Source organism: Lentinula edodes (genome assembly GCF_021015755.1).
Source record: "Lentinula edodes strain Le(Bin) 0899 ss11 chromosome Unknown C8R40scaffold_13, whole genome shotgun sequence".
NCBI classification, from domain to species: domain Eukaryota; kingdom Fungi; phylum Basidiomycota; class Agaricomycetes; order Agaricales; family Omphalotaceae; genus Lentinula; species Lentinula edodes.
The window spans coordinates 46,344-73,214 of NW_025764319.1; the positions used below are offsets into that span (position 1 = coordinate 46,344).

A 26,871-nucleotide genomic window follows, 5' to 3' on the forward strand; every position below is an offset into this window, starting at 1 on the left:
CGAATATCTTCTTTGCTATATCTTCTTCTACACCTGGTCTCGAGACTTCATTCCTAATTTTATAGGCTGGAGTATATCCATGACTATCAATTTGATTCGTCTGGTCTCTTGGTACCTTCGTAGGTGTATTAATTTGAATAGGACGATACGTCCTAGGTTGAACATGATCATATGGTCTATGTTCGCTATTAATTTGATTCGTTGGTCTTGACGAAGGAATTAATTTAATAGCATCTTCGTCATCAGATTCATTAACATCTTCAATCGTGACTGAAGGCTTCTTCAAAGGCCGATCTATGGACTTTGGAGCCTCAAATCTCACTGTTTTCTGATTTCCATTGGTCGTTTCAACCAATTTCTTTGGTATTAAACCTGGTTTCTTGGGTATATGCACCCCATCAAATACTAATCGTTTCGTATTTTCATTAAATTGATTTCGTTTTGCTTTCTCACTTTCCTCCGGAGCTACAGCATTGGATCTTAAAGTTCTCATGGACCGATCCTGCTCCTTCATTGGAGTACTTATTTTTTTCCATTTGAACTATCTTGGTTGAACACCCGGACATCATCTTCTCGGTGTGCTTCTAAATTCCCAAGTCTATCTGATAGTTCCTCTATTCTTGTCATCCAAACAGCTAGATTGACGTTAGGATTCATCTGCTGATCCATGACTTTATCATCTTCGTCATCTTCCATGTTTGCAAAATAGGATTCAGCATGATCCCATCCTAAGTCTTTCGCCATTTGTTCAATTTTCTTGTATCGAGGTATATTCGGATCGTCTCGAGGCATTCTAGCGTTGTCTCTTAATTTGTAACACTTCGAGTCACCTCCTTCAGGCATCATCCAACCTCTTTTCGTAAATTCCAGCAAGTGTGGACAATCATTCATAAAATGATCTGTCGACTTGCACAAGAAACATGCCCACTGAGTTCCATTCGAACTTCTCGGTGTCGTATTTCTTTCAAATCTATTAGATTGATTCGAGGGACCACTCGGTGGTATCGAATTAATCTTTCCTTTAGCATTTTCTTTGGCCATCTGTGCCATTACTGCTGTTAACTGCATCATAATGTCTGCTCCTTCTTTGAAGTGCGACTGTAATGACTTCACAGCTCTAATTTCTTTCATGTTTGCCTCCATGAGGTCTTTATTCAACGCAACCATTTGCTGTTGTTCCTCCGTCAATTCCCTTGGAATCAAACTTTCTAATTTAATTCCCAGAAGATCCTTAAATTCGTCTTCTACTTTGGGTTTCAATGCTTGAAGATAGTTCCTATCTGTCTTGGGAACATCTGCAGCAAACGGTAAATTAATGTGTCCCCTACTAAATGAATTAGGGTTATTAATTGGTGGGCTCGAAGAAGCAATGGAAAGTGTTTGATAGTAGTTATCAAATGAACTCCCAATCATATACTTCTCGGCCGCATTCATTACTTCGTCAATCTTGAAAGGGTCTTCCTTTCGTCTATCTGACATAGAAGTAACTGATACATCTTTCACAACTGTTTCTAGCACGCCTCTCCTTACTTCGGGAGTCATAGGTGCCAAGAACAATCTCACTGCATCACTATTTGTGATCATTTTCGGTTCATCCATCAGCTTTTTCATTTCAGCATAGAAGAGGAGTCTGAAGATTCTCATCTTCTCCTGTTCACCTGCATCAATTGGATTAAATTGATGGACCAATTGTTCAAGCAATAATCTAGATCCTCTTTCGTCTCCTACAGATTGCGGAAACATATTCTTTAGATCCTTTTTAAATTGATCCCAATTCGGTTTCTTCACCGAATCAAAGACTCTTAATGCTTGTCTCGTTTTATAAGACGTCCATTCTAAAGCTAATCTCACTTTAGCCTCGTCAGATGTAATTCCTCCATGTTCAAATATGCTTTCAGTAGCTTCAAACCATGGTATCATTTGACTTGGATCAGTTATATCGAATAATGGTGCTGTCTTATACTTTCTTGGAAGTTTCGCACTGGCTTTATCAATCTCATCCTTAGCTTCAGCTGACAACGCAGGCATTCCATAATTATTGGTAGTCATTTTGACTGGTTCAATCATATTACTTGTTTGAGAGATAGTCTGATGTAACGTATCTATCAACCTAGTTGATTCAATCGACGTAGAAGATGTTGAAATTGACTCTGGAGCAATCAATTCAATTATATCTTCTTCAATATCAATCGGATTAATTCCTTTTCTCTTTCTTTTCAGATCGAGATTAGATTTCTTCAAATTCCTCGGCAAAGATGTAAGTCTTCCTCGAGATATAGATGATCCTGTTCCTCTAGAAACAGAACTTCCACGCAATTCTTCTGTCGGTATTTGAGAAGAGGATGGACGACTGGATTCGTTCGTAGGATTTAATAGGGATGTTCGAGCTGATGTGCCGAACGTAGATCTCCCAAATACAACTCCTGCTTTACGATATTCTTCCGGTGTCAATACTCCTGCTTTCTCTGAATTCTTCGAAGTACGCGGTTTTCCTGATGAACTAATGTTGACAGTTCACAGAAATGGTATCACAAAGATCAACACACTTCTACCAAATAATCGAATATAATCCAAACAAACGTTCAATTTAATTTATCAAGCTAATTGTAGCTTCAAAACCACCCCTCGCGGTGGGCTCCAGATACTGCAACGTCATCCCAAAATCACTTGTATTCCAGATACCTTGGATCGCTATTTATACATACAGAATATAGAGTCGCACAGTACAATTAATTTAATACAATAAATGTTCGGAACCGCAAGGAAACTTCTACAATCGGTCAGATACTATTTAATTTGAATCTTCATGTCCTTATTTGGTCCGCAATGGTTCCAAGATTCAAGTACACCTCCAAACATAGGTAGGTACTTCGTTATTCATTTAATTTAATTGTTTTAGAGAATGACTCGAATGGTGTTCAACTGTCATTGCTGTTTAACACTTACTTCAATCGTTTGTCACCTCGTCCGGAGGCAAATCAGCTCTCCTTGATTCTAATCCTATCAATCTGATTCATCTGGATTAAACTAATTGTTTCTCTCTTTCAACAGACACCCATTGTGCCTATACTCTATCAAGGGAGTTACGCATAGTATTCATTTAATTGCATTCTTCAATATCTTCTACGTCAGGACTCTTTGACATTCATTTGATATGTCTTCGGAGCCTCGCAGTATTTCGATCGTTCTTCTAGTCATTTTCCTCAGACATGCAACTTGATTGGTCTATTAGACTAAATCGCAGTCTTTTAGATTAATGCATGATCTCGTTCTAGAAGGAGTATTTGATAATTCCTGAGTTCTAGAAAGTCATTTCGAGTCAATCCTTGGCTCATGGTCACTTGAGTAAGTTCTTCCAAACTCCTGCCAGTGTAAGGTCCAATAAGAATACCCTTGGTATGTCATACGTGAATGGTCATCCTTCGGATGTAGTCCAAGTCTGGTATTATCCTGCTTGACAAACAGGTAGACTGCTATCCGAAGGTAGTATCGGGGATGGGTAAACTAACCACTTGTGGTAGTATGGGTATATGGTCCCTTCAACTTATTAGACTGATTCAGTATTGACTTTGACTGTCAATCTGGGTCTCAATTACAGTCCTCTCGATACAAATCTATACGTGAAAATGTCACAATTCACAGCATAGACGTCTAGCCAAAATTTAGGCGTGTCATCGGATTATGTATATATAGCCAACCCTCCACAGCCTGGTCCCTTATCTTGACCTCTCTGTCATTATCTGGGACCAGGTATGTGTTTACTTACTACTACCTATGATTACTATACTCAATATAACTCTGTCATTATCTGGGACCAGCCTGCCTCCATTCTGCTTAGTTGCTCTGCCTTGCTGCCTCGTGTCAGCGACTGGTTCTAGTAACAGGTGTCACCAGGTGTCACACTCAAGAAAACCTCAAGTAGTGAAGCGATAAAGGAAGTAAGCAGAGTTCTGGGCTAAACCAGGTAGAATAGACGAGATCAAAGCTAAGGAAATACAGCAAGTAGCTACAGCCTATATACTAGTGAACAACCCTCTGCCCTAGTAATGCCCAACGCCCTGGGTTAGTGGTAAACATGAGTAGAACATAAGTAAAGCAATGTGTAAGTAATGAAAGCTTGATCGCCATGCTGTATACGTGTTGTGAGACTGCTGTGTTTAATATAAGTAAATGAAAAGCGCATGTTGTATCAGTAAGCATGAATAATAGGTCAGGTGACAAGATAAGACAAGATATAGGATAAGGGAGATAGAAGATAAGACAAAAGATAAAAGATAAGACAAGGGACAAGGAGAAAGATAAGATGAAAAAGAAGTGATCGTAACACCTCGCTCAGTTGCTCTGCCTCGCCGCTCTGCTTAGTCTTAGTCACTCCACCTTTGCCACTTCGGGACAGGCCGCATCTTCATCTGCTATGTTGGAAAATTTAAGTAGGAACCCATCCCAGAAATAAAGAAAAACCTCACCAGTCACTATGTCTTCATCACGGTCCCTCTCAAAAGAATGCAACAAGTGAGAAGCAGTGATGCTCTGACCAGGTGTTCCGGAGCCTCGCAAAAGGTCAGCAATCTCATGCTTGTCATCCTCATCCTCTTCTCCTTGGTACTCTCCCTTGTTTTCCTCTTCTTGATGAGCCTTCAGAGTCCTCTTCCTCTCGTTAAAAAGGTTGACTGGCTCTGTAAACAAAGGATTGAAGGTTAATTTGGTACCCACACCACCACGGGAACTATAGACTTAACGGGCAATGCAAGCATGAGTCAAGCACATGAAATACCCCTTTACTCCTTCCAAAACCTTTGGATTGGACTCGTGGCAGGGAATAAGCACCTGTTTACAAAAATCCAGGTCTCGATGATCATTGCTGGCGTGGTGACAAGGGACCGGTAAGCAAGCTGTTTTGCAAAGCAATAGATAACTTGCGGAAACCATAAGATGGGCTAGGAGCAAATTAGACTGTGCGTTGTTTACTTTGACTAAACTGGCTTGAACTTACGCATTCCACAGCTGATAGGTCTTGGTCTCACGATCGAAAGAGACCAAAAGTTTTTGATCATTGAAGAACTTGGCCTGATCCGCATAGAACTTTGAGACCACAGAGTCTGGGTCCCAGGAGTTCAGTTGGTCGTTAAGAACCTTGTTGGGGTTGTAAGAAGGAGGAGCATGGCGCAATGGAGTGGGGCTTCCAGAATGAGAAAACAAAGGCCTTGACCCAGACTGAGAGGGCAGTGAGGTAGAGAAGGGAGGCATGCTGGAGCTGCGGCTAATACCAGCAGCATGATAGCGGTGGTAGCCAGAGGAATGACTAAAGCACATTTCAAAGAACTTTCTGGTGGATTGGAAGAAGTGGGAGCGAGAAGTACTTTGGCTAAGCTGTATATAGGGATTTGGTTTATCTAGCCAAGGTGAGTGCGACCTTAGAGCAAAAAAAACGGGACCTACCTCGGAGCAAGATAGGACGAGGTACGTGGAAGACATGGGGGTACTTCTGCAGCTCCACCGCCTGTCCTTTCTCCGAGGTGCTCTCAGCAATTTCAGGTAAAGGACAAACTCTTTCCAGTGAAGCAGACGGCCCACATGGTCTAGGCAAGGAGGGAGATCCTCAGAAGAAGAATTACCAGGGGGCAAGAGAGCAGCATGATACCTCGGGACCTTGTCTGGACTCAAAAAGGAAATCACGGCTCAGGTCCTGCAAAAAGGGTCAAAAAAACAATTGGCTCAAAACTACATCCTTATATATAAGGTATGGTTGAACTAATTTCTCCTACATTGAAGTATTGATCTTCTTTAGCAAGTGTTCTTGATGGTATCGGATAATACCAATCTGATATGTACTCCGCTCTCAAGTAACTTGCTTTTCGGTGAGTCTGGGCGATAAAACGAGGCTCAATCTAACCAGATTGAGAATAGTTGAGAATGCTTCCTCCTACGGGATTGTGTCAACAGAAAGGACGGGACCTCGAGACGTAGGGAACTAACTTTCCAAGCCAAGAACGACTGGCGTTCAATAATCGTTGTTTGAATGAGTTCCTGTCCCGAAAAGACGCCCCAGGTCACAGCGTTCCTTCCATCGTCAGGGACGTTTGTTCTACAATCACCCTCGAGACAACACTCAACGTCATATCAAGAATAACGAAAGATAAAAGGCCCACTTGTTGGCTGGAAACAAGCGACCGAGTGAGGATACTGGGAAAATGTTGATACCAAGGTTCGGTTCGGTTCTTTTGACTCGATCATGTTTTTGACTCATACAATAAGATTCAATGCGCGAGCTACGCACTGGAGCTTCTATCGAACGGTGGCCTTCGCAGCCATGTGATCGCAGTGCTCGTCTCGCGCAATTCCCTCGAATTGCTGTACTACGATCGTTCGCTCGTCCTTAAATCTCAGCCACGAGCTTCCTCACCATCCTTTTTGGCTTCGGAAACCTCATTCCTACTCAGTGGGGTGACCCCGCCTCAACGCTACTCAAGGCACCGAAAGTCGCCGCCTTTTCTGACGATTACAAGGCGATGTATTTTGGCTACGTCCTCACTTTATCCGAAGGGTGGCAACTCCAGTTGGGCAATGTTATCTTCCGGGCGCACGGGATCATTGGGCGCGGCACTGTTGTTGTGGGTGCCAAGGTGGTCGGTAGTCCTCTTCCCAACTTCGTGGGCAAGCGCGTGGTCGTGAAGTGGAGCTGGGTTGCGACGACGCGAAAGGAGGAGGGTTACATCGTGAAGAAAGCAGCGGAACATGCCGATGCGAATCGACCTAGTATGCGTCATCATCTACCTAACATATATCACTATCAAGAATTCCCCAAACAAACCCCGCAATGCCAGAAATTTCTGCTTGCCAATATCAAGGACGCATATGAAGAACACGTTCTTCGGATTGTAGTTCAAGAAGAACTTCACCCAATCACGGACTTGACCGACGCGACCGAGCTCGCCGGAGCGTTCAAGCAGATTTTTGAGTGTGCGTTGGCCTTTTCCTCATCCTCTTTGCGATCTTATTTAGTGGGTGCAGGCTATCGTTGGCTGTATGAAAGGCCCAAAATCATGCACCGCGACGTCAGTATCAGCAATCTGATGTTCCACAGGATTGACGGAAAGTTGTACGGGGTCTTGAATGATTTTGATCTTGCCGCTTTTCACGACGGCAGCGTGCCTTCGATCTCCAAGCAGCGCACAGGCACAACACCATTCATGGCGAGGGATCTCCTGGAGCATCCTCCCCCGAGGCACTTCTACCGACACGATCTCGAATCGTTTCTATACGTCCTCGCATTCCTCACGTGCGATACTTCTGCTCCGGGTTCCACACTTGGGACCTGGATTGATCTCGGGATGGTAGCGCTGCAGGACGCCAAGAGCAATGTTCTCACCATCAAGGGATTTCCTCCGCAAAAACCTGCCTTTGAATGCTTTGACTTCTGGTTAACCCTCCTCTGTCAATTGTTCACCGAAGGCCTTTCTAAGCGGACGAGGCACGAGGATGATGAATTTTTTGCGCGTAGGACAGGTGCCTTACTACCATTGGATTTCGATCATGAAACCCTTGGTGGCTGTGTGACTTTCGCGACCTTTGCTGCCGCTCTGGAAAAACCGCTCTTGCAGCCGGCGTGATATTGCGTATCGAGTAACTTGTATTTTACGACGGATGTGCAATTGAGACCAACAGGAAAGACCATGCGGGTCACATCTCGTAACGGATCATAACGAGATGTGACCTGATGTAATGCAGTGTCCCCGTCAGGGACCTGTCATTCCATCGACCCGACGGATCCACGCGCTCCGGCCAACGAGCGGGCAATCGACGGCGGCGGGAGCAAAACCTTGAGTCAAACATGAACATAAGTGAGAGGGGACAGAGGATGCCAGAGGCAGGATGTTGTGGAAAGAGCGGAAAGAGCTGAAAATGAGGCATAACGTTGTGGAAAGAGCTGAAAACGAGTTGAAAATGAGCTGAGAACTCACAGTTGAGATTCCATGATCTTTGCTTTGTTGAATTGTTAGCAGATGGTTATGTACGGAACAATGAAGAATTTGATGAAGTGAGAGCGTGAGGAGACAGTATTGGAAGATGCGAGAGCAGTGTGAGAGTATGCCTTGTGAGCAGACGGTGAGGAGACTTGTGAGGGGGTGAAGGGGTGTAGTTGGTATGAATGTAATAGAAAACGCGTCGCGAAATTGTATATGGTGTATGTATGATAGTTGGAGACGTCAGGCCACTGCTTAGATGTTGGCTGTATTCGAATTCAACCGAGTTGTCAGCTTACATGTAAACTTCGGAGGTTACCAAACATAATTTACATTGAAAGATGGCGATCCGCTGTCTGATTTTTGGAAGTTTTCCAACATACCAACTGAATAACATTTGTACATAGTCCAAATAGTCTGTGCAGGAGCTAGAGGCAATGTATATGCAATGCGCACCTATTCCCCAGAGTAAGCTTACAAGCTGGATGTTAGAATTGATTATCCGCATACTACTACTAGTAAATTTCATACCCAAGGCCTTAGAGAGCCATGAAAGACGGTGAGCAACGGTGAGCAACAGAACATGTTGTCTATTGAACAAGTAATTCAAGGATCTACTAGTATATGTCAAAGTGTCGGACCAAGTATATTCTAGTATATTAAGCTACATTATGTGCATCGTCTGTCTAATCTCTGTGCCATCGTCTTATTATGCAGCAATCTTGTCTTTCTAGCTTTTTCTCCCCCCCATAAAAGTTGCGAAGTTTAGTGGGCAGGTAAAAAAGACCATGTCCACGGAGATATCAGAATACTTACCGCCATTGCAAACCATTCTATTCTTTGTACCTTCTGCCCGTCTGACTCAATCTCTACAGAGCATTGACTCTGTACAACGATATAGTGAACTTTACATTATATTTTACAACGCTAATAAATAACCACAGTACAATTTTTATACAAGCTCATCTTCACTACTATCAGTAAGCTCAACGAGACCTAAATATTTAATGCTGGACTGAGTATACTTGCTACTCCCATCTACAGAGGCCAGAGTGTCCTTTGGTTTGGGTGTGTTTATGGACACATGCAATTGCGAGCTACCTATGCAGCATGGTCAGTTGTTTGAAGGAGATGTGAGAGATTTTAGTGCTCACTCGATGCTCCGTTATTCAAACCTAGATCATTACGGCGTTTAATCCGGACAGAGATATCGGAACTTGGATGCGAGCCTGCAAATTCAAAGGTGAATGGTGGAACGAAGTACAAAACGGGAGACTAACCGAGTAATTCACTTAAACGATCGACCTTGTTTGTTTGATTTGTAGCCACTGCAAGCATGGGAACCGGAACATCGACTCTACGAGTGGATTGAATAGTTGAGGAGGAGAGACCAGTAAGTCGAACGAAAAAGGCAGTATCGAAAGTAATGGGAATGCTCTCATTGACATGCTTTGCTCGGAGATCCAGGGCCTTGGGGTTCATGACAATAGTTGATAGAGTAGGCATATATGATTTCCCCGTGCTGTCTGTCTGAGGTTGACTCTGCAAGCGGGGAACGAGGCATTCCGCCTTCTGTACGTTATAAGCTATATATTTCTAAGAAAAAACTGTTAGCATTATATGCGAAGATAGTCCAATTGTACATACGGAGGAAAGCATTCGTATCACAATACCAGGCCAGAGATGAGTGTGAAAATGCTTCAGGGTGAGGATCGGAGACCAGGCGAAGTGCTCGGCACAAAATCCGGAAATTCCGGTGATATCAGGGAGTGTAGGTAGGCTTAAAGAGACTGGAACAGGATCAAACCCAGGTGAAGAGCTTGTTAATGGTTTGAGAAACGCATTCATGACATCAACGTCTTTGAGGGTAGGAAATTGAGAGTCCCGGAGGATATCCGCCCGAAAAGGGCTGCATAAGCCCATTTTACCCCGTTTGTTGTGCCGGATTTCATATGTCATATCGCTATTCAGTTTGCGGAATGCTTCAGAGAGCTGTTGCGGCAGGTTAAAAAACAACCGGTAGGCGTTGAGAAGGTCATCCCCAAATCCACTCTGAGCAAGGCCACGAGCAGTATGGTGGCCTATACCATTGACGCCGCTACCAAAATCATTCTGAAGCAATAAAGCAATCAGAATAAAGCCTCCCTGAGAGTAGCCTGTGGATTGAGCGTGGTAAACACGGACATCCAAATCTCCCCAAAGATTTCTTGGCTCCTTTCTATTTGAATGTCAGCTATATATATTGAATGCGAAGGAGCAGCTGTTTACGGGACAATGAGTTTCATTATAGTTCCAACCCCAAGGGGGAAAACATCGCTGTCTTTGGAAAGTACAATATCGATGATACCCCGTTCATACATATCTGAAAGCTCTGCTTCCGCTTCACCTGGGGCCTGTCTTTGTAAGGTAAGTCTCACAAAGACTAGATAGAAACACTTACTGTATGACTGTAATAGCCAAAATGCTTTATCAATTTTCGCGAATGCTTGTAGTGGTCTGATTCACGCAAAACAACTTGAGATCCCCGTTTAACGAGTGGGCGTCCATCACCGTCATAAACAAAGATGCAGTGGGCGCCGGCCTTTGACAAACCACACAATAGCTTGAAAAATTGTGTGAGGGTCGAGTCGGATGTATGAAGGCGGTGATTAGCATGGGCGATCCTATCCGAAGCGCGGAAGCCATCCAAAAATGAACTACGTAGGTCAAGGGCATGATGGTGAGATACTGAGTAATTGGCTTTGTCAAGACATACCTGATATCAACTCCAATAACAACTGTACGAGAACGATGGTGGTCTCGAATGAATCCATGCTCCGTGACAAAGTTTCTGAGCTTGCAGGTAAATCCAGTTTCATCCACTAACTATATAGGACATATAATGAGTAAAATAGCAAGCAATAAGGTGGTGACTTACAGGCCAAAGATTTTGAATGCCCATGCTTATGATGGGTTAGAGCGACGTCGGTAGACTACTCCTATTCATAAAGGGTTGTAAAAGACCGGGCCGGCCAAGCATTTGTTGCATTAAGTACATAAGTACATGTCAGGATTTCGTTTAGCAGAAGGACATGGAGGAAAATACATATGGAGAGAACTAAAGAAAGAGGGGGACCAGATCCATCCTCAAAACCACACCATTCCCACCAGTAGACAGAGCAACCATAGTAGTATGCCTATCCCTTGTAGCTATGCTCTTCTTTTTGAAGCAGCAAGGCGTTTGGGCCATCCAATCATCAGACAAAGGCTCTGTACGATCACGAGAAACCGTAAACTGCCTATTACTATCGTCATTAAAAGCAAATGCTTCAGCAGGCAATGTAACAGCTCGACGCAACCCAATGCTGCGACTGGATTCAGCATTATTCGATTCTCGAGGACGACCACAATTGCTCGTGATAGGAGAGATAGGTCTCTTATCAGAGCCAGAAAGGAATCCTCCAGAATCTGTGGGGTTGCAGGGAATCAAACTTTCGCTTCGACTACGAGCCAACGGGCGCGAGTTCGACGAACTCGGCGGAGATGTGATAGGCGTAGCTTGAGGTTGTGGGGATGATTTGCCCACCCAGAGACGCCAATCTAACGCATCACCGAGAGCACGCTCGCAACGACCGATTTCTCTTGGTGGAAGGCCAGATAGCTTGGCCCACGCTCTATTAGAGTAACACTTATCTTGCGTGAACTTCGACGCAAGGATAAGTGATGCTAAGAAAGCTCGACGTGGGCACAGTAATGGTGAAGGAAGATTGGGGAGGGGCACAAGCGCCGAAAATGGTCCTTTGCTCTTTTTGAGAGTGGATTCGGCATCTTCCATGATTCCACTGGATACAGCGGTAGAGCCAGAATAGGAATCTGTAATTCGGATGGGGTCCATTGAATCATCTGATTCATTTATAAGTATTGTGTCCGTTCCAATGCAAAGCTCGGCTTCACGCGCGAGTTCGTCTTCGGAAGCTACAGTAATCTGGTCAGCCAATTCCGTTTCGCCCTTGAAGGAGTCGCCCGATTGAGCTATTTCCGAAATTCGGGGCCGAATGGCTTCCAGATAACAAAGCGCCGTCTGAAGAACGCTTCCAGAAGTTCTGGAACGTCGAAGGACTTCGTGGACAAAGCCCTTCATGGGCACGAGATTGCTGGTGCCGGGAAGGGACTCGCATTCGGTATGGATACCTGTGGCAAATAAAGATGGAGGTGGCGTTTGAACGGGTTGGGATTGAATATGACAATTTCTCTTCGAGATTGACTGATTGATTGGTGGACCCGTTGCGGGAACGGCAGCACGGGAAGTGGTAAGGAAAACTGGAGGGATGTCCTGAGGACGCCATATTTCGCATAAAGATTTTACTGCTTGATCTGATGACCTATGAGGCTGATATAAAGCGATGAAAAAGAGTCTGCGCACCGACAAGGCCTAAAGCGAACTTATTCTTGTCGCGGGGTTGGGCGTCTCTAGGTGGCTGTGGTGTTGATTGTGGGCGTTGTTTGGATGGCTCCGAATCGCATTGCAGAGAAAGCGGACATTGGTAAAGAAGTCGCAGAAGAAAACGGAGGATTATGAAGCAGGTTTGGCCGAGGAGAGACAGAACCCGAAGGAGAAATGGTGCTAATAAGAGGAAGGTGTAAATGAGCTAGAATATACGTTTGAGAAGGCCTGGCATTACCAAGATTGTTCTGGGCACAGGGAGTTCTCAAGATGTGCTTGGAAGTAGAAGTGCAATTGGGGCAGCTCGGAAGAACGTAGAATAACAGCTGAAACGGAATTGAAAGAAACGCAGCGCGCGCTTGAACGGAAATCACAGCCACGACAGAGCGCGCGCTTAAACCATTCACAGCCGCCGTCACGCGTTTCTGTTGATGTTCCCTCATCTTCCTTGCTCCTCCCATCGCCGCCAACTTTCTTACAAAATGGGCTCTGATTTAGGTGAGCATCTTCTCTCATACCCATACCCATCTATTCTCCCCCCAGTCCGAATCTTCCAGCCAACGGACGCCCAGCCCATCATCTAGGCAAGGCTCTGTTGGCTGAAAATTCGAAAATTCGATCTGGTCTACGCGTAAACGCGCCGCCAGCTGAAACGAAAACCCCTTGCCCCTGACCTTTTGAATCGACGCGGCTCAAACTTGCCTTTGCTCACAGATAACACCGTTCCCACTGCTCGCATAAAATTCCCCTCCTTCGACCTATCTTCTGCTCTTGAGGCCGACAACAACGCGCGCATGGCTGCCGAAGATGCTGGGGAATTCTTAGACGACGGAGAGATAGAGTTTGAGGATGAGGATGAGGGCGTGAACGAGGAAGTTAAACAAGAAGCCTGCGCAGAATCAGTCTTTGCCATCGATCCTTCCAACAACTCTCCCTCAATGTCCCGGAACAACAAGAAATACGCAAAGCTTACAAAACGTTCACGCAAAAAACGCGCCGCTGAAGCTGTCAAACGCGTTGCGAGCAGGGGCATAAAGCCCTTTGTTGTCGAACTAGCTAAAGGAGCTCTGCCCCTTGAGCTTGAAGACTTCGATGCTTCCACTCTCCCAGTCTCATCGAGCGGCTGGAATGCTAACCCTCGCAAGAAGCTCTCCCCTGGGCTTCAAAGGGTTTGGAAAGATCTCGAAGTCCTGAGCTCGCTGAACGGTTTGAAGCTTCTTCGATGGGACGGGCAGTGCGTGTACCATTTCCTTCAACTATGAGTTTAATAACTAACTTCTCTCTGTTCAGGAGCTGCGTAGCACTTGTCGACACCCATGACCGAATTATTGCAGTCCTTGGCGGTGTTCCTCATGGGTCCAAAGGGGAAGCATGGCGGGCGGTGGAAGCTGATGCTACTGCTGCTGCTATGCTTTGCCATGACTCGAGTACCTTCACTGAAACACAAAAACATGGTCGGCGTGGAGATTTCGCCTCGCGGACGGTTGGATACGGTTATGGCAATGGGCGGCGCAAACCGCAGAACTACAAAGTTTCCGGCAGAGCGAATCAGAACGCCATGCAAGAGCTTCTTCAAAACGATGCAATTCGGCGTATCTCAGGCTTTCAAAACGGTGCGCAGTTTCTCCTTTTCTCAGTAGTTTGAATACTAACAAAACTCTTCCTAGCCCTCTTCAACACATTCTGCCACAAGAACTATGTTGAATATAGGGATACAAACGAGGAAATCCAACGCAAGCAACCTGAGCTACGAGCTAACTTCCGAAACACCGCGTTTGCTGCAACTACTTTCAACCTGGGACCCCGCTCATTTTCTCCACCTCACATGGACCCTGACAACCGCGCCTCCAGCTGGTGCGCTGATACCAACATGGGACCCTTCGACCCCGACAAAGGTGGGCACCTTGTGCTCTGGGATCTTGGGCTCATAGTTCGCTTTCCTCCTGGTTCCACGATCCTCTTTCCCTCTGCACTTATCACACATTCTACCATTCCCATCCAAGCACACGAGACCCGCTACGCCATGATACAGTACTCTTCTGGTGGTCTTTTCCGATGGCGCGACAACGGATTTCAGTCAGACAAGTCAATTTTAGCAAAGGTTACTGCAGCAGAACGCACTGAACGGGAAGCATCGAGGGCATCGCGATGGAAATTAGGCCTGCAGAAGTTCACGCGATGGGCAGACATTTGCAGGGGCGATTGGAGGGGTACGGTTCGTACTGCCGCTGGCCTGGATGAAGTCAGTGATCTTTCGGACCTTGAGGAGCCTCCAGTATTACAACCATCTAAACGCGCCCGTTGCTGTTGAAGTAATATAATTGTATTTTGATTGATGTTCGTAATATATCTGCATGTTTCCCCATGTTTTTTTAGATGAGTATTCCCTCGAGTTGGCCTCCAGGTTTCCTGGAGGCTTGTTAGACGTTGTATTAAACCCCCTTGGCTGCTCTCTTACCAGCCCAGTACCTGCACTGCATAAACAGAAGCGCAGTTTGTTGCTAATAGGGGCTTGATTCATTCCTCCCTCAAGTTCAACCTCGATGACCATCGACATCTCCACCAACAGCTCATACTCTGGGTTGCTCAAAGTCATTACCGAAGAACAGCACTTGAGTCCTGCAGATATTTTGGACGATCTGGAAGAAAGTCATGACCAAGTTGAGGTCGACCTGTCTGGGCTCAGCGATGCAATTCGGGAGGTTTCAAAAGGCGTATCTGAAAAAACATCGCAAGAATATCTCCGGTGGGTACTGTTAAGTGCTAGATCTGCATATCTTGCTAAGGCAAATCATTCACTCAAGGTTGATGAAGCAATGTAACACATTCCTTGTTGATCGACAAATGATAACTAAAGGAACCCAATTCTTCTGCAATAAACCTCATCCTCAAGCAGCAGTATATCTAGTGGCTTGGATAATGGATTCGTAGGTAACTCAATCATTTCATATATTAGTCTCTGAACCGTTTCCTAGTTGTGATATTATTGACCTGGATGGTAAAGCAATTCCGACCACAAGGGAACGGTCAACATATACGCATGCCCAGAAGATGCGTGCTGCTGCGACCTTTGGATTTGGCAGAGTCCATGGTTTAGGCATGCAAGCCTGGCACCGCAGTGAAATTTCTGGAAAGACACTAGGTAATCCATCAGTCTCTGAGACTGTCTCCACCTACATGCTTAGTCTTCGTCGTCGCAAGGTATGTTACAACTTTAACAAGCTTTGATACAAATTGCATCTGACTGATGTATATTTGTAGACACAGAGTGGTGATACGCCCACAAGTGCTCGAGCAGTCACATCTGTATGTATGCTTTGGCTCTTTAGCTCTTTCAGTAAAGCTCAATATCTACGTTAGGGCTTACTCAAAGACCTTTTTTATTTCAACCTTCAGCCACAACCCTCTTCGAGTCCTACTGCTAAAGGACACTTGCGCCCGCGTGCACGTTTGATGATGAATTGTGGATATAACTTTGCATTCTGTGGGTTACTCCGTGTCGACGAAATGCTCAAAATTCAGTTGCAAGACATAACGTTCGAAAAGAACCCTATAACTGGTCAGACTAAGCTCACGCTTCGTCTCCCCTTTCGGAAAACTAGTCAGTTTGGAGGTGAGTGGCAACAGGGGTTGCGTAGTTTGTATACTGACGTCAATCACTTCAGATATCAAGCCTTTTGTCTGGTACGAGTTGCCCGAGGAATATCAACATTTATGTGTTGTACGGGCTTTTGTCAAATGGATCCTTGTATCAGGTTTGAAAGAAGGGTACCTTTTTCGCAAGATTCGAGCCAATGATCGCCTTGCTGAGGAAAATGAGCCCATGGTATGATCTTGTGTAATATTCTCTCCCTTTGCTTTTGCTCAACAGTGCTTTAGACCTCAGAACAATTTCTTGAGATGTTTCGGAACAATCTTCTTGATGTAGGTGTTGACTTTGTTCCCTATGGAACACACTCGTTCCGACGTGGTGGGTGCCAGTGGCTTTCTGTAGAACGCCGCTGGCCTTTGCGTCAGATCTGTGAGTGGGGAGGATGGAGTCAGGAATTCACACATCTGACTATCGTGAAATACCTTATTTCATGGAATGACAATCCTCATGTTGATCGTGATGATTTTTTCAACATGAACCGTGCACCTACTACTGCCTGTCCTACTTGTAATCGCACATGCCATTGTGCTTGAAAAATAGATTATTTCATTATAACCAAATTAACAACCGTATACATAAAGCTGTTGATATACTAAATTATAGCAAAGAAGGAAAGGTTTATATAGAACGCTTTGCTAACTCAATGCGGTAGTGTCGAGCGATTGTAGGTTTATCAGTAAGTACATTACCACGGTTATTGACAAAGACCTTTGAGAAATTATCACCATATTCAGCCTTGGCCTGATCAACTAACTGCTGATCGTGCTCACTCCGAAGGTCGCGAAGTCGATTAGTGATGGCTTTCCAGTGGAATCGATCACCCGTACTGGAGGAGAACTCTTGCCAGAACTGCTCGGAGCTGCTAGACCGATAACGCTCCGCGACATACTAGAAAAAATCGTAAACAAAGAGCTGCTGTATATAGACGATTCCCACCTTCCATTCGACCCAGAGTCTTTTCAACCATGACCAGGCGCCGTCATTCTTGCGACTGAAGACTTGCTTCCAGTATTTAAGAGCAATAGGAGCACCGTTGATTTCCAGCAGGCTACCGCAGTCAACGGGGTCCCAATTGGGCTGCTCATCATCCCAGACACGGTCTAGCCGAGCGATGTCGGTGACAAATGAAATCTGGCGGGGCTCACGAACCTCCCTATATTTGTAATAAATTACTTGCCCATGCCCAATCGTAACCTCATCAGACCTCTCTTTCTGCATAGATGAAGCAGCGCCTGCATTTACAATCGGTGGTGGCACTACAGCCCCATTGCTGAAATTCTGTGAGAGGCCGAACGGGCTTGGGGCGGACACATGCGGAAGGACAGGAGGGACCAGTAACTGGCTCGGGGTGAAGCAGCCAGCTTGGACACTTGAAATACCTAGACAGGAAGCTTAGATGGATGAGCTGTGATCAGGGATCAGGGTACTCACCGGTTGTGGGAGAAGAGCCATGGTGGTGAATCGTATGGCTTGGCGTCAGCCCAGCTTGGAGAGAATTCGGAGGTAGACCTGTGAGAAGTTAAGTGAGCAAAATGTTGTGGAGGAAACTGAATGAATTACTTCTTGATGAGGATACCGGGAACGGAGCCAGTGTTGCAAGCGTTGAGTATGGGGGTTTGGGAGGTACTGAAAGCCCGCTGAGTATCTGGATGGTAGCCGTAAGGGTAGCAATTTGCTCAGACATTGAACGCAAGTTCTCTGCTACCGCTACCTGAAGGAATAACATTAGAGGCGGAATGAAAAAAAAGCCCATGATACACACCTTGCTATTCGCTTTCTCCTTAGCCTGTTCCTCCTCTCTAATTTTCTTTCTGCGGGCAAGCTCCTCACGGGGGATGAAGGGATGAGCATCATCGAACTCCTTTGCCTGACAACTGCATCAGCTTAGATCTACGAAGAACAGATAACATACCAAACGCAGAAGCGAGTTCTTCTCCTCTAGAGTTCGCATATCCTTCGAGCGTTCCGAGGCAAAGAGCTGGGCACCGAGCGGAGTGTGCAAGGGGAGGCCCATCAACTCGTTTCGTCGCAGGACCGAGGGCTTGAGCTTCTTGACTTTCGCGGGGCTTGCATTTGGCTGAGGCCTGTTCTTCGTGATACCGCCGTCACGAACACCACGATGAGCACGTCGAGCATTGGGAAGGAGGCTGGAATGGAGATGGCTCAGCTGTAGGAAGTGAGTGAACAGTTAGCAAAAACATACTGTTGCCATCGACTCTTATCCTGGCTGAACCCTGCTATCCTCTCCTTCAAAATTTTCTTATTGCCTGTGGTCGAGAGACAATACTGCTTGCAGAGTTCTTTCAGTCCTGGACCTGTCAACCGGTTGCTGGAGAAGGGGAAGGATAGTATGTAAGCTGGAAGTTTCAGAGATTAAGGAGAGAGGATACGGACATATTTGTATATATAGCATAGTATATACCATTCTCGTGCTTTCCTGGAAGCACAAGCGTATCAGCGGGTTGAGGGTCTGCCGGATAGACGACTTGGAGTTCTTCTTCGTTTTCAATACTCTGAGCCTCGCCCGAATTGCCGAGTTTGTCAACATCCATCGCGTCAACAATTTGCTGTGTTCTGATTGTGAGTAGTGAGAGAGCGACGGCCTGAGCGTTCACGACGCCGTAAAAAAGAGTGAGTGATTCGGGGTCGAGGTCGTCGAGAGCGGAGACGAGGAGCGGGACAGAGAGATAGCCGGCGGCAGCAGCGCCATTGTCGATCGAACTGCCAGGGACGACGCCGAGTGTTAGTAGTGGGAACGGAGGTAAATAGATTGAGAGGGATAGGCGAAACGACGGGCAGACAAACGGCCAACCCATGGTGAGAACGAAATAAAGAGTAACGTGATGGTAATTGAAAGGGACAATGCAGATCTCGGCCAAAAGTGCATCGTCCAAATCCGATCAAATTCACCCGGGCCTGTCATCCGGGCGTGACTACATGGTCTATACTCAGAGAGAAGTTACATACTCCTACTTCGCCTATGCAATTCGCTCCTATCAACGACGCTACGATGAGTGTACGAAAGCGAATTCCTGGACTAGGTGATTTCGAAACTCCACCACCGCCTCCTCCTCCGCCACCAATGAGCTGGGAAGAAAAGTCTAGAGATTGGGTAGAGAATCATCCGTGGATTGTTGGTACACTTCCCAATCAACGCCGCTGGTGATCCTTATGCTTTGACTTCTCATCCTTATATCCATTCTATAATTCCCCTACTCACTCTACCGCCTACTTCTCTGTACCCCTCTGCTCCATTTGAGCACATATCTCTTGTCGACACATTACCTTCCTTACAAAACCCAAACCCAGCTCACGCCTCTCCAAATCATCCAGCCCCTCCTTCCTCTTCTTCGTAACCCACACGGTCTACCAGCTGTCAAAACTCGGGTCGGGTTGGCATTTAGTGACCTTCAAAGTATGCGTGAAGTAGGAACACTTCGAGCTGCCAAGGTGTTGAGGAAGGAAATCAGGGTAGCGGCGAGTATGGGAAATTCCGGAGAGATGATGCGTGGTGTCAGAGTAGTCGTGGTGGATGTTGACATCGAGGGAATCATGAGGAGCGACACATCTTCATCGCCCCCACTGGGTTCAGGCTCGACACCGCCAGATGCGTACAAAGCGATGGGACGCTGGACGGCGTCTGAGAAGCTTTGACCGAATCGTCGTCGGCGTCGTCAACTCCACCTCATAGTAGCTTTGTATCTGCCATCATTGGCGTTGTTAGCAATGCCCGATATGGATTCGGTATTCATTCGGCGCCTTGGGTATGCAATTTGGTGTTGGGAGGTTCTTGAGCTGGATGAGAGGGGATAGGTTGTTCGTTGGATCTAGTGGTATGTTCCTTGCTTTGTCTCCTCGTGGTCCAATACTGAATTTTCTTACTCAGTATATTCCTCCACGTTTCTCCCGCCGTTACGTATCCTCACCACGATTCCTATCTTTTTCTGCAGACCTCATCCCGGACTAGGCCAAGGCCCAACTCCATCCAGATGTCCACGCAGGAGTCGACTGATCAATACTACTGCTTTTTATACAGCTTCGCCCATTAGCTTCAACAGCCGTTCAACAGACTACCACCGTGTCCAACTCGCCGTGCTCTCCGTCCTCACCGTTGTCTCCGACTCAGGCCAGTCGATCTAGCTAGCCCAATTCCATTTTATGCGCGCTTCTTCCAAAACATACTACCCCATTGTCATTGTTTCTAAGCAAACTGACCAAATTGTCTCCCTCGGCTGTGTCTTCATTGAGCCCAAATTCCTCCGCGGGCTAGGCAACGTCGGGCACATCGAAGATACCGCAGTTCATAAGCGCCAGCAGGGTAAAAAGTTGGAGTTGAGGATCATTCAGATGTTGACTGGAATTAGCGCGAACAGTGGATGTTACAACGATTTTGAATTGCAATAACGAGAATATACGTGCGTGTTTTACTCATTTTCTTTCCAGGCGGGCATCCTGACGTGTTATTTTGAATAAAGCTTTCTATGAGAAATGTGGGTTCCAGAAGAAAGAGAACGAGACTTCAAGAGATAAGAGAAAGCTACGAGTAGTGTGTGATTCTTCATGGGTGGTCTGCGCACAAGCGATTAACAAATCAATGTCATTTACGCATCGAAGATAAAGGTCCAGAGCGCTTCCTCGACCTTAAAATCGTGGTGAATTATGTTTACCAGAAAACGCTCGTTATGCACGTTCTCAAGTAACTTGCGTTCGGGTGAGTCTGGGCGATAGAACGAGGCCCAATCTAACCAAATTGAGAATGCTTCCTCCTACGGGATTGTGTCAACAGAAAGGACGGGACCTCGAGACATAAGGAACTAACTTTCCAAGCCAAGAACGACTGGCGTTCAATAATCGTTGTTTGAATGAGTTCCTGTCCCGAAAAGACGCCCCAGGTCACAGCGTTCCTTCCATCGTCAGGGACGTTTGTTCTACAATCACCCTCGAGGCAACATTCAACGTCATATCAAGGATAAACGAAACATAAAAGCCTCACTTTAGAGTTAGCAGCGTAATAATGGACCCATCCATCACCTTTCTCTGCGACCTTCTTTTCAATCATATTCACATCTTCCTCCGTACAAAAGAACTCAACAAATGATTTTTGAAATACATAACCATTTCTTGGTCCCCAGCCGACGACAGGATCCGAAGAATCAATGCCGTCGACAGCAGGCTGAGAACCAACTGTCCACCAACCACGTTCGGTGAGTTTACGAAGGTGAGGAAGGATGAGTTTCGATTCATCCAAAATAGGATCAGAAGAAAACGGAGTAGTGTCAATGTCTGAATGGAGATATTTGAGGAACAATGCAGTGAGGTCGTCTAGGGATTGCGGATTTCCCCAGTGCGAAATTGTAACTTGGTTCTGTATAAATCACGATTAAGCCTTATATTGATAGGTGCCACGTTGTCATGCTCACAATAGCATCATTATTGCCCCAAGGACCTTGTACGCCATAAGCAGGACTCTTAGAGTCACCCCACCGACCGTTAGGAAAGTCGTCCCATGAATCGGCTTTGTTGAGCTCCCCACTACCAACTTCTGTCTCTGTTGGAGGCATATTGTACAGCCCAAGGGTGGCGACGTTAGCAGCGGAAACTGGTGTTATAGTTCCAGAGGGGAGATTTTCAGTTGTAGGTTCCTTGAAGTAAAGGGTCAGCAAACCGAGTAGGTTTAGAGTCAGCAAACTCACCTCGATAAGTTTGTTCGGTACTATTTGGGGTGAGTACCCGATCCAACGGAGGGATTCGAGTACACGCTGAACACTTTTCTCAAGGTTGAGGGTACAGAAGTGAACTCCGGAGACGTCAGTCTCTGTCGTGATCCGACGAATCATTTTTACAGCCAATTCAACGCCGTAGTTTTTGACTAGTTGGTCATTGTGCTGCAAAGGATATCGTCGTAAGAAGCGCGAAGAGGGTGGGGACACGGGGAGATACTTTGATAGCATCGACATCGGACATGACTTGTGCAGGAACCTTTGAACCAGTCAGTTTCGTCAGTCGAACGAAAGATTGATAAGTCTGGATGGGCATGAGTCCAGGAATTATGGGCAACGTTATTCCTACAAAGTCTTGTTAAGCGAAGGCAAAAAAAGGATGAACAAGCCGCAGACCTTTCTCTCGAACCTTTCTGAACCAAGAAATGAACTGGTCCTCATCATAAAACAGTTGAGTGATGATGAAGTCGGCTCCTGCATCAACTTTTTCCTTCAATAAACTCAGCTCTGTCTCTTCATCAACCAGATGGTCTGGATGACCTTCGGGGTATGCTATTAATCAAAAAATATGATTATTGCGAACCACACTCGTGTTAGGTAAACGTACCAGCGACACCGATGCAGAAATAGGAAGAGAAATCTGGATGCGATCTGATGTATGTGACTAAATCCAGGGCATGCTGGAATCTTGGATCAATGGCTATCCATTCTTCCTTCCCTCTTGGTGGATCTAGGAAGGATAAGAGTTGGCAGCGTAAGCAGCATAAACGACGTACCCCCACGTAATGCAAGTATGTTCTGTATCCCACATTCTTTGGCAGCCTGATAGGGTGAGGTTAGCGAGAATATTAAGTAGAAGATCAAGACTTACTCGTAAAGCCTCGTCTACCTTTCCTTTCTCCATGTTAGTGCATGTCAAATGTAGGATCGTATCTTGGCGATACTCAGACTGCGTGAGCTCGGCAAGATTTAAGCTGGTGTCTTTCGTATTTCCCCCTGCGCCCCAAGTCACGCTAACTGCCAGCGGATTGAGGTTTGACATCCTCACGATACGAGGCAGAAGATTTTCGAATCCCTGAGAACATAAGAAGTCAATTATGTTCGAAGTGGATGGTACAGGGGCAAAGCACTTGATCGGTCCGAGGAGGAAAAAATTCGAAAGTATAGAAGGGATGTGGAGAATTGTAAGCCAAAATTTTATCTGTGAGCTTCATGGTTATGGATCCTTGAGGTTGCAGCCTTAAGCTTGTACGTACTTCAAAAAGTTAAGGGAGTGCCACGTGGGATCAACCGGTATCCCCGATCCGGGTCCACAACCAATTTGCAACTTGTCCACAACCGCGACTAAGAACGCGTCCAAGACGCGTTGTTCATCATGAAACGAAAAACACAGGAGAGTAACGCTGACGGAAGCCGAAAACGTCTGAAAACTACTTCTCCTCAGTCTCATTCCTCAGGCGCAGAACTATTCGACTTTCCTGAACACCAACGGTATATTGCCTCGATCCTTCATGACCAGGATGTCGACGGGAAACCTGGATACATTGCTGGCAAAGTATTCATGAAGTATCCCGAGTCTGAGCAGAATATTCACTTCATCATCACTACGGATGATTCGGAGATTGGGAGCAAGAGATTACGAGTAGAAGTCGTTTTCGGGAAGAAATGTTCGAAACTGTTAAGGCGGCTGGACATCAACTTCCCACTCTCTTCTGTTATTCTTCTGTCCCTGCGAGGGTGCTCAGCAGACTCTGGAAACTCGTCTCACGGTGTTACAGGGAAGTTGAAGTTTGCGGACAAGGTCTTGTTGAAGATATTGTCCCCGGGACTCGATGATGTAGTAGTGGATCTTTGGGACTGTGTGTGCTTCCTCACTTTGTTTTCGCATATTCGCTCAATACCTCCGTAGCAAACCCACTTATACCATCCAGAAGCGCTGACTCTGATTGGTTCAGCACCCCTAGAGAGCATCCCGTAGAGGGGTCAGCTGTCGCCGCAGAGACTAAAAAGATCAGCAGAAGAGACAGGAGGCTTCTCAGGGCTAAAGTGCATCTAGAGAAAGTCAACGACACAAATAAGATTGATTCCGACGTTGTCTCTATCAAAGCGCCAAAAGATCTCGCTACCGCATCTGAGCCTGTTACCCCCAAACATGTCCCTCTGAATCCCGTTCCAGCACAAGAAACGAAAGCGCCGTTGGACAAAGTAGATGGTCCCTTGGGGTTGAAAGCGGGTTGTCGCTCCGAAAAAGTAGGGTTTTCATTCGCTGCCATGAACAATCACCTGAAATTCCATTCATAGGCCTTGTATACTTCGCTATTAAATGCCACAAAAGCTTCTATCTTTTATAATGTGGTTGGTGTTGTATTTTCTGACTCCCTTATAAGTCAAACTTCTAGCGGAGGTGAGTGTTATTTATGCTGGAGGATGCCGATTAATGTGCTCGCCACAGACTACATGTGTGGCCTGCAACTGGTAGATCCCGGTAATAGGTCACCCTCTGACAACACACATTTTGTGGGCACCCCAACAAAAGTAAATTGTTTCGCGATCAATTCCAAGTGGTTGCCTAGTGTTCGTGAGGGTGATATCGTTATCCTTCACAACGTTAAAGTGTGTGGAATATGGCGATTCTGATGTCAGTTTCGATTTCTAATCTCATATCATAGGCTTCAAATTTCAATGGGGGTACAAACCTTGTAGGCTATAAAGATAGACTCCAATGGGCGATATACGGGCGGGATGGAAAACTGGCACATGGTGTTATTCCATCTGACATTCCGAGAGACACTACTACAGACAGAGGCTTCCGCTTTACGCCTTTTCTCCAAAGCGGAGATTCCACTCTTCTGAGTTATTGCTCGAAACTACGCGAATGGTGGAACGCTGTCGAGTGCAAAAAGAAGGAATTCTTGGGCAAGACACACCAAGTTGGAAACAACGTCCTGACGCCCCCTCCAGAACGGAGTGCCCGACCGTGGCTCTCAATCAAAGACGCAAACACGGGTACTATATCTAATGGATATTTCAATTGTGTTGCCGAGGTGAGTGTTCCTGTTCAGGTCCTACCTATTTTCCTTGGTCTAATCCTCGTTCTCTCTGACAGATCATTCACAAACATCGCCCAGATCAACAGTACTACGAGATCTACGTCACCGACTATACTTCGAATGACAAATGCCCGACTTACGACAATGCTGATTGGTGTCCTCCTGGGTTGGCAAAATCGTGTCTCAGAGTCGAACTGTGGGATCGGTCTACTCCGTTGGGACCGGATATGGAAATTGGAGACTTCTACAGTTTCAGAAATATACGTATGAAAATGGCAAATAATGGATACTATGAGGCCAAAATACAGGAGCCGAAGATATCAAAATTAGATCCAGATGAGCATGGCTCGACTCACACTATTTTGAAGAGTCTATTAGAGTGCGTTTATCTTTGATTTCCTCTCCCAGTTATATTCGCATTTGCTGATCATATTTCAGGCGAAGGGCGAAATGGGCTACGAAGCACAATATTGAAGAACGTCTAGAGAAATTAGAATACACGAAAATAGAAGATGTTGAAATGCGAGCTCGTTTTAACTGCATTGTGGAGGTACGGTAACTACTTCATCGACTTACGAATACTTCTAATTCGGTATCTAGATCCTTCATGTTGATCTCCCTGACGGCCCCGGTAGCGCAAAAGTTTACGCCACTGACTATACCGCCAACGACTTGCTCCCCGAACCCGACTTCGACGCCAACGATTTTGATGGCCTTCACAAGCGTGTTTTCAAATTTGTGTTGCGGGATTCGCAGGCTGAAAAAGCCAAAGCGTTGGAACGAGGAAACGTATGCGTATTCCAGAAGGTGATGATGAAGCTGCTCAATACGGAAAATGTCGGTGACCTTGGTGGGGAGCAACGACTTATAAGCCGATTAAACCCGGGCCTGGATAGTCATAAAGCGCTGATGAAGGACTTGGAGAAGTGCGGACAACACGCCTTCCAATGCGGTCTTATACTAACGTTGATTGATCAGTCGAAAGAAGATATTCTTTGGAACTCCTGACGACGCGAAAGCATCTCTTGGACGGTCAAGATCTCCCTCGACCTCAACATCAACCTCCGAACCTCGATTTCCAGATTCACCTGGACGCACCAGTCCTCTTCCCTCGTCTCCGAAAATTTGCACATCCATCAAGCAACTACGATCTCGCGTTGGCACCACTGTGTTGTTCGGTATCCCAGCACGGGTCAAATGGGCCAAGCCTCGTGAACTTTGGGATTATTGCCGGCCTTATTGTAAGAAATGTGAAAAACGGTGCGATTACTTGTTCGTCTGGCTTGGTCTTGAGGCATGACCGGCTCTACGTGTAATTATAGCATTCCCCCCAATCAGAAAGCTTGTGTAGCCTGCGATGACTTTGATCATGAGTTCGTCATCTATCAATATAGCTTCAACCTCAGCATCGAAGACAAAGAAGGAAATGAGATGCCGGTTACGGTATTGGATGAGGTAAGGCTTCTTTTTCATGTTGGGTCCCAGTCGCTTTATAACTAAATCCCGCCACGCAGGCCCTGTTTCTGAATGATTTGCCCCGCGTGAACTTAAATCAAGATTCAGCAGCTTTGGGAAAATTCCGGGCATGTTTTGAGAAGCTTGCTGGTAATGTTCTGGAGTATCAGAACGAACGTTGCGCTGGCATTGACGATACAAAGTTGAAGACGCCGTTTGTTTGTTTGTATGGGGCCCGGTATGAGGAAGAAGGAAAACAGATTTGTCAATTACTATCCTACACGCTGCTCGAAAACTAAGCAGGAATCGCATTGGTATCGGATTCATCGTATATTATAAGTATCGTTATTACTTGAATGTTTACAGCCTTATAAAGGATTCATGGTTCATATTATGTTTCTGTTATTTACACTTTGTCTTTCCCATCCGGCCGCTGGTTTCGCAGGGTCCACACCGAGCTCTGTAATTTACATTTCCCCTTCTGTCTGTAAAAGTTAAGAGTTCCAATAATAAATAGCATATTCTTACATATCACCCTACCCCCTCGTCGACGCATATATTCACTGCACTGAAACCCTGGGACATCAGCTCTGTGTACTAGGCTCCA

The 26,871-nt window shown here is 45.9% G+C and overlaps 10 protein-coding genes across 10 annotated transcripts; 6 read left to right on the plus strand and 4 right to left on the minus strand.

The window, feature by feature from the left end:
- Positions 1-4,778: 4,778 nt before the first annotated feature.
- C8R40DRAFT_123312 (uncharacterized protein) lies at positions 4,779-5,599 on the minus strand. The gene is made up of 3 exons (XM_046233327.1): positions 5,440-5,599; positions 4,994-5,393; positions 4,779-4,937 (listed from the first exon to the last, which is right to left on the minus strand). The coding sequence occupies exons 2-3, from the start codon at positions 5,311-5,313 to the stop codon at positions 4,856-4,858; spliced, it is 402 nt and encodes a 133-aa protein (XP_046087335.1). The 5' UTR covers positions 5,314-5,393; positions 5,440-5,599; the 3' UTR covers positions 4,779-4,855.
- A 910-nt stretch (positions 5,600-6,509) lies between these two features.
- Positions 6,510-7,076, plus strand: C8R40DRAFT_1042541 (uncharacterized protein; the record flags this gene model as incomplete). Its single annotated transcript, XM_046224090.1, has 2 exons — positions 6,510-6,960; positions 7,012-7,076. Coding segments are annotated over 2 exons (516 nt in total), but the record flags the coding sequence as incomplete, so codon positions are not given.
- A 3,152-nt stretch (positions 7,077-10,228) lies between these two features.
- On the minus strand, positions 10,229-10,554 carry C8R40DRAFT_1042822 (PIN domain-like protein; the record flags this gene model as incomplete). Its single annotated transcript, XM_046224114.1, has 2 exons — positions 10,229-10,357; positions 10,405-10,554. Coding segments are annotated over 2 exons (279 nt in total), but the record flags the coding sequence as incomplete, so codon positions are not given.
- A 972-nt stretch (positions 10,555-11,526) lies between these two features.
- C8R40DRAFT_1000692 (uncharacterized protein) lies at positions 11,527-11,691 on the minus strand (the record flags this gene model as incomplete). The annotated part of the gene is made up of 1 exon (XM_046222748.1): positions 11,527-11,691. A coding segment is annotated over one exon (165 nt), but the record flags the coding sequence as incomplete, so codon positions are not given.
- Positions 11,692-13,687: 1,996 nt separating this feature from the next.
- Positions 13,688-14,473, plus strand: C8R40DRAFT_1020964 (uncharacterized protein; the record flags this gene model as incomplete). The annotated part of the gene is made up of 2 exons (XM_046223006.1): positions 13,688-14,000; positions 14,055-14,473. Coding segments are annotated over 2 exons (732 nt in total), but the record flags the coding sequence as incomplete, so codon positions are not given.
- An 890-nt stretch (positions 14,474-15,363) lies between these two features.
- On the plus strand, positions 15,364-16,005 carry C8R40DRAFT_1000323 (uncharacterized protein; the record flags this gene model as incomplete). Its single annotated transcript, XM_046222745.1, is given in 3 exon segments — positions 15,364-15,588; positions 15,649-15,742; positions 15,761-16,005. Coding segments are annotated over 3 exon segments (564 nt in total), but the record flags the coding sequence as incomplete, so codon positions are not given.
- A 3,014-nt stretch (positions 16,006-19,019) lies between these two features.
- On the plus strand, positions 19,020-19,693 carry C8R40DRAFT_1169372 (uncharacterized protein; the record flags this gene model as incomplete). Its single annotated transcript, XM_046231362.1, has 2 exons — positions 19,020-19,172; positions 19,349-19,693. 2 exons carry the CDS (start codon positions 19,020-19,022, stop codon positions 19,691-19,693), a joined length of 498 nt encoding a protein of 165 aa, XP_046087341.1.
- A 181-nt stretch (positions 19,694-19,874) lies between these two features.
- On the plus strand, positions 19,875-20,880 carry C8R40DRAFT_1099065 (uncharacterized protein; the record flags this gene model as incomplete). Its single annotated transcript, XM_046227840.1, has 5 exons — positions 19,875-19,924; positions 20,098-20,152; positions 20,180-20,454; positions 20,515-20,804; positions 20,858-20,880. The coding sequence occupies 3 exons, from the start codon at positions 19,875-19,877 to the stop codon at positions 20,441-20,443; spliced, it is 369 nt and encodes a 122-aa protein (XP_046087342.1). The 3' UTR covers positions 20,444-20,454; positions 20,515-20,804; positions 20,858-20,880.
- Positions 20,575-23,022, minus strand: C8R40DRAFT_123435 (methylenetetrahydrofolate reductase-domain-containing protein). The gene is made up of 10 exons (XM_046233359.1): positions 22,890-23,022; positions 22,631-22,834; positions 22,536-22,581; positions 22,367-22,489; positions 22,156-22,311; positions 21,980-22,104; positions 21,460-21,924; positions 21,033-21,404; positions 20,859-20,978; positions 20,575-20,805 (listed from the first exon to the last, which is right to left on the minus strand). Exons 1-10 carry the CDS (start codon positions 22,971-22,973, stop codon positions 20,641-20,643), a joined length of 1,860 nt encoding a protein of 619 aa, XP_046087343.1. The 5' UTR covers positions 22,974-23,022; the 3' UTR covers positions 20,575-20,640.
- A 58-nt stretch (positions 23,023-23,080) lies between these two features.
- Positions 23,081-26,743, plus strand: C8R40DRAFT_1099071 (uncharacterized protein). Its single transcript, XM_046227841.1, has 11 exons — positions 23,081-23,618; positions 23,669-24,009; positions 24,061-24,163; positions 24,212-24,372; positions 24,429-24,803; positions 24,866-25,188; positions 25,248-25,359; positions 25,410-25,735; positions 25,788-26,069; positions 26,132-26,264; positions 26,324-26,743. Exons 1-11 carry the CDS (start codon positions 23,135-23,137, stop codon positions 26,561-26,563), a joined length of 2,880 nt encoding a protein of 959 aa, XP_046087344.1. The 5' UTR covers positions 23,081-23,134; the 3' UTR covers positions 26,564-26,743.
- The last annotated feature ends 128 nt before the right edge of the window (positions 26,744-26,871 follow it).

Coding starts and splice junctions, on each gene's coding strand:
- C8R40DRAFT_123312 (XM_046233327.1), bottom strand. CDS start 5,313: ATGTGCTTTAGTCATTCCTCTGGCTACCACCGCTATCATGCTGCTGGT. Junction 4,938..4,993: donor ACCTATCAGCTGTGGAATGC/GTAAGTTCAAGC, acceptor ATTTGCTCCTAG/CCCATCTTATGGTTTCCGCA.
- C8R40DRAFT_123435 (XM_046233359.1), bottom strand. CDS start 22,973: ATGAAGCTCACAGATAAAATTTTGGCTTACAATTCTCCACATCCCTTC. Junction 22,582..22,630: donor AGGTAGACGAGGCTTTACGA/GTAAGTCTTGAT, acceptor TCACCCTATCAG/GCTGCCAAAGAATGTGGGAT. Junction 22,312..22,366: donor TTTCTGCATCGGTGTCGCTG/GTACGTTTACCT, acceptor TTTGATTAATAG/CATACCCCGAAGGTCATCCA.
- C8R40DRAFT_1099071 (XM_046227841.1), top strand. CDS start 23,135: ATGAAACGAAAAACACAGGAGAGTAACGCTGACGGAAGCCGAAAACGT. Junction 24,010..24,060: donor CGGGTTGTCGCTCCGAAAAA/GTAGGGTTTTCA, acceptor TTCCATTCATAG/GCCTTGTATACTTCGCTATT. Junction 24,804..24,865: donor ATTTCAATTGTGTTGCCGAG/GTGAGTGTTCCT, acceptor TCTCTCTGACAG/ATCATTCACAAACATCGCCC.